The sequence below is a fragment of the Augochlora pura genome, chromosome 5, assembly GCF_028453695.1.
Source record: "Augochlora pura isolate Apur16 chromosome 5, APUR_v2.2.1, whole genome shotgun sequence".
Lineage (NCBI taxonomy): Eukaryota > Metazoa > Arthropoda > Insecta > Hymenoptera > Halictidae > Augochlora > Augochlora pura.
In genome coordinates, this window is record NC_135776.1 from 10563378 (window position 1) to 10568764 (window position 5387).

General features: G+C 40.1%; 1 protein-coding gene across 1 annotated transcript; it reads left to right on the top strand.

Moving 5' to 3' along the window:
- The first annotated feature begins 1975 nt into the window (after window positions 1-1975).
- LOC144470014 (uncharacterized) lies at window positions 1976-3730 on the top strand. Its single transcript, XM_078180776.1, has 5 exons — window positions 1976-2153; window positions 2230-2451; window positions 2538-2651; window positions 2726-2910; window positions 3620-3730. Exons 1-5 carry the CDS (start codon window positions 1976-1978, stop codon window positions 3728-3730), a joined length of 810 nt encoding a protein of 269 aa, XP_078036902.1.
- Window positions 3731-5387: the final 1657 nt, after the last annotated feature.

Consider the following 5387-nt stretch of genomic DNA (forward strand, 5'->3'; position numbering starts at 1 on the left):
CTCTATAATTCTAATTTTTCGCCCCCTCACACCTCTTAGTGTATCACTATCTTCTCCACTGGATTCATTCACTTCGCGGTATAATCCGCCAGAAATCAGTGTGATTTCTTCATCCAACGCTGCAAAATCGAATTCGTCCCAACTTGAGCTGATTCGATTTTCCTCCATATTTTTAGGGCTTAAACACTTTTTTGCTACTATACTTACTGCCAAGACCGTTTCAAGCGAATGCAACACTGAGACTAACTAAACTGAGCTAAGATTTGGCTACAGTGCCAGCCAACCCTAGTCCACGAAAGTATTTCCGAGAAAAATATCTTATCGCACATCGTAAATTAACAGATCGAGTTACAAAGGACCTGCCGCAGCAGCGCCGACCGAGGTAACACTTCAAATCGGCCGGGCGCCGAATCGGCGCCGCTCGAGTTGCCACATCACATATGCCGGGCGCCGAATCGGCGCCGCTCGAGTGCAAAGGGTTAACAATATAACCAAAACCCGCTATCCAAACAGTGACGAAACAAGCACCTACAAGTACAATCCACGAATCCTCGCTCCTAGAAGAAATCAAGAACATAATTACAGTTGCCATAAGCCCCCAAATCTCATCTCTTAAAGAAAGCATAATATCCAACGAGGCTAAAATAAACATCATAGCTAACGCCTTGGAAATAGAACTTTGATCCAACGGCTTCCGGCACCAGCATAAATATAGCCAACAACAAATTAATCGTAAACGAACTGCACATAATCCAAATAAATGTAAATTCCATTATAACAATCGAAAGAAGAACCACTCTCCTGGATTGCCTTAACAAGCACAAACCTGATATTGTTTTTCTCTCAGGAACAAAATTAAATGCGATTCACAAAATCAGCTTCAAGGAATACAACTTTGTCAGACGCAACAGAATAAATTCTAAAAAACAGGAGGAACAGGAATATCGATCAGAAAAGATGTAAAATTCAAAAATGACCAGCTAAACAGCGTCAAAAACAGTATTTGTCTAGAATCGACGGGAATAGAAATAAAATTCCAAAACAATTGCAAATTATACCTCATAGCGAGCTGTGCCGCCAGCAATTGTAAAAAAGAATTCATGGTAGAGCTCAGATCCCTTTTTGACACATTAGAATTATATAAAGCCAACACGTTTTACTTGCTAGTCGGCGACCTTAATGCCAAACAACAAGCATGAAGAAACCCCATTAACAACGCACGAGGAGTTGTCTTAAACAAATAGCTCCTCGAAAACCGAATTACTTACAAAACAAATTTACACAGTGCTGCAGTACCTTCTTTTCCGAAAAGCGGAGCGTTATAGACCTTTGCCTATCAGACAATAGAATCATATTCCATGAAACGTCCGGTCCCAACCTCTTGCACTCATTCAAATATGATAGCGACCATAGAGCCTCTAAAATGGTCATATCCATCCTTTCAACCAATCATTTCATATTTAACCCCAATCATAAAACACAACTACAACAAAGCAGACTGGTACAATTACAAGACGTTTCTAATAGAAAACGACGACACAGATATCCCCGAAAACAAAAATCTTTCCACGATTGTAATAGAAAACTACATTGACAAACTTCACACCAATATTCTAAAAGCAATAGACGCGGTAGTTCCACAAATTGACAATAATTTTAATTCAACAGACAAATACATCACACCAAAGATAAAAATACTCAGAACATGAAAAAGTAAACTCATTACACAAATCAATGGATTAAAAAACCTCTGGACTACACCTCAGCAAACGATGCAATAATAGAATATCTATAGAAAAGATTAAATGGAAATATATTAATAAAAATAGAAAGAGGAAGGGAAAAAAGGAAAATAATATCGCGTTGGAGAAGTGGAGAGCACATTTCATGACGTTGCTTGAGGGGGCTGAATAGAGAGAGAGTAAAGGGAGAGGAAAGAGTACTCCGAAAGACAGAAGATTCGGAACCAGAATTGATGGAGGAGGAAATAGAGGAACAGATAAGGAACCTGAGGAAGAAGAAGGCGGCGGGAAGGGATGATATCCCGAACAAAGCGTGGTTCTATAGTGAGGGTTCGACGAGGAAGAAACTCAAAGAACTGATAAAGAAGGTCTGGGACGGAGAAGGCTTCCCGGAAGATTGGAGAAGAGCGGGTATCATGGCGATTTATAAAAAAAGCAACGCAGAAGTAAAAGAGAACTATCGAGGTATAAGCCTTCTGTGCACAAGCGTATAAAATTTACGCGACGATATTAAATGAAAAACTGAGGAAGGATGTGGAAGAGAAGGGCATTTTACCAGATACACAAGCGGGGTTTCGGAAACATAGTGGGACGATCGACAATGCGTACATACTACAGCATGTGGTAGAAAGAGAAACGCTGAAAAAGAAAGGAAAGGTGTACGCACTGTTCGTAGATTTGAAAGCTACTTTCGACACAGTGAAGAGAAGTAAGTTTTGGGAAGCCATGGCAGAGAGGGGTGTGAGGAAAGGATAAAAGAAATATTTACGGAAACAAGAAATGTGGTGAAGACAGACGAGGGAATGACTGAAGAGTTCTGGACAGGCGAGGGACTGAGACAGAGTTGTCCGCTCAGTCCCTCACTGTTCACTATTTTCTTGGCGGATATGGAAGAGTACATGAGGAAAGGTATCTGGGGGAGAGGGGGGGGGGGGGGGGGATCGACGCAGGGAATCTGAGATTTTGCACAATGGCATATGCAGACGATGAGGTGCTGGTAACGAAGAGAGAGGAGGAATTGAAAGGTGTGATTAAGAGATTGGAAAATTATCTGGACAAGAAGGAACTGAGACTGAATGTGGAGAAGACGGAAGTAATGATATTCCGGAAGGGGGGAGGCAAGACCAAGGAAACACAATGGAAATGGAAGGGAAGGGAGATAGAAGTGGTACGGGAATTTTGTTATCTGGGGATAATAATCCAAAGGAACGGCAATCTGGATAGGCATATACAGGAGTGAACGAAGAGAGCCAATGTCGTTCTAAATCAGACATGGGGCATTAGGGAGCGGATATTCAAAGATAATTTTCGAGTGATAATGTTCCTCTTTGATATGTTGGTGCTGGGGCTGTTATTATACGGAGTGGAATTATGGGTGTACAGAGAGAGAGAGAGAGAGAGAGAGAGAGAGAGAGAAGCAGTAGAGCGGGTTCGATTAAGGTACATAAAGTGGACACTGGGCCTAGATATTAGTACGCCTAGTTACATAGTGCTCGAGGAAACAAAGAGAGTGAAAGTTAGCTACACACATCCCTTCCAACTACTTTGCATCACACATCCAACTTGAAAGAACATTCCGCAATCTCAACAACATAAAATCTTCGAGCTTCGATGGTATACCAAACATATCCCTAAAACACCTGCCTAGACGATACATATTTTACTATAGCATAATTTTCAATAATTGCCTGAATTCCCACCACTTCCCCGCAACTTGGAAAACAGCTAAATTAATAACAATCAAAAGAAAGCCAAAGACAGTAGCGACACCAACAGTTACCGTCCGATCAGTCTCCTCCCTAATATTGGCAAAGTATTCGAAACAATAGTAAATGACGCAACCTTCAACTCCTGCAACTCTAAAAACATCATTCCAGAATCTCAATTTGGCTTCCGTCACAAACACTCCACCGTCCACGCAATTACCAAATTCACCTCCGATATCTGCTGATCCAGAAATGCATGTGACTGCATCGGAGCCGTGTTAATAGATTTAGAGAAACCCTTTGACACTGTTTGGCTGAACGGACTTTTTTTTTAAACTTCTGAAGAAAGAATTTCCCATACATCTAATTAAAATTATCTGGAACATGCTACATGATAAAAAATTTTATGTAACAAACGGTCAATTAAAATCAAGTAAAAGCTTCAATATTGTTAACGGCCTTCAACGGGGCACAGTAAACTCTCCTGTCTTGTTTAATATATTCATTAGCGACCTAATACAAATGTATGGCCTGGATAGCGACAATTCTAAAGGGATGATTGCCTTCGCGGAAGATCTCCTTTCTTTCATTTCTCCTAGTCTTCACACGTGACAACAAAGTATCCAAACTACAAATCATACTACAGAAATTGTTCAACAAAATCCAAGACTTCTTCCATACATGGAAATTAAAATTAAACACTCATAAATGCGAAACAATCCTTTTCAGACCGTATATCTCGTCTATCTCCGATGCCAATTATGACGTACGAAAACATCACAAAAACTTTCACATCTTTGACAAACACAACCCAAACGCTAAAATCCCTCACAAAGAGACTGTTTGCTATCTAGGAATACATCTAGACTTTAAGTTAAATTTTAATCAACACGCCGATATACAAATTAACAAAGCATTTCTCTCGCTTAAAAAAGATTATTTTACTCAAAAGACCTCAAAACAAATGTTAAAATCCTATGCTACAAATCCAACTTTACAAAAAATATTAAAAACCACGAACTTTATGAAGCTGCAAAATTCATCAGGATAGACCTATTCATACTCAGACTAATAAGGAACCACTGGGCCAACATACATAACATTAACTCCAACAGTCTCATTTTGGCCTCCACATACCCAAACCCCATGTATTTAGCCGAAACAATGAAAGCTGGTTACTACACCCTTCCTGAATCCCGCATCTATTTGGACAGCGAAGGATACATTCAGAATTGAGACAATATTCTAATAATTTATCATGCTTTCAGAAGAACATTCGACAAACACATTAGTTACAATAAAAACATTAAAATAGACGACCCAACATGCGCTTCACGTACAAACTATCGAAAATAGATCTAAATGACAAACATCGCCAAAACACAGACAGATATTGGTGGTTGTAATAAACCAAAACAGGCATCCGCCCCATCGGTAGTGTAGTGATCAGTATCCCCTTGAACATGCTGCGCGATAAAACTTTTTATGTTGCAGATGGCGAAACTACCTCCACTCGAAGTTTTAAAATCAACAACGGACTCCAACAGGGGCACTGGGAATTCCCCTATATTATTTAACATATTCTTAAGCGATTTACCGAACATGCACGGCCTGAATAGCGACGGTACCACATCAGCCATAGCATTTACAGACGATCTAATAATCTACAGCAAACATACATAACCTTTTTTTTTAACGTGGAGGAAATCTGTCAACCAGACACCCCCAGCCTAGATGGTCGCGGTGCAGCAACCGCGCGCTACTTCGTGCTCCTGCATCCAGTGATCAGAAAAGCGGTTTATTTTGGAGAAAGAATTCAGAAACTGCGATCAGAGTGAAGTTCTCGACGAGACGAACAGTTTGTGATAGTAATTTTAAAAATCCGTGCAGAATTGTTAAAGTTATAAGTGTTTAAAAATTTGCAAGAGTGCACGTGCTT

What these genes read in the sequence shown, in the direction of transcription:
- LOC144470014 (XM_078180776.1), top strand. Translation starts at nt 1,976, where the DNA reads ATGGAGGAGGAAATAGAGGAACAGATAAGGAACCTGAGGAAGAAGAAG. An exon ending in GGAAGATTGGAGAAGAGCGG is followed by an intron (nt 2,154 to 2,229) that starts GTATCATGGCGA and finishes TCTGTGCACAAG; the next exon opens with CGTATAAAATTTACGCGACG. An exon ending in AGGGAAGGGAGATAGAAGTG is followed by an intron (nt 2,911 to 3,619) that starts GTACGGGAATTT and finishes ACATCATTCCAG; the next exon opens with AATCTCAATTTGGCTTCCGT.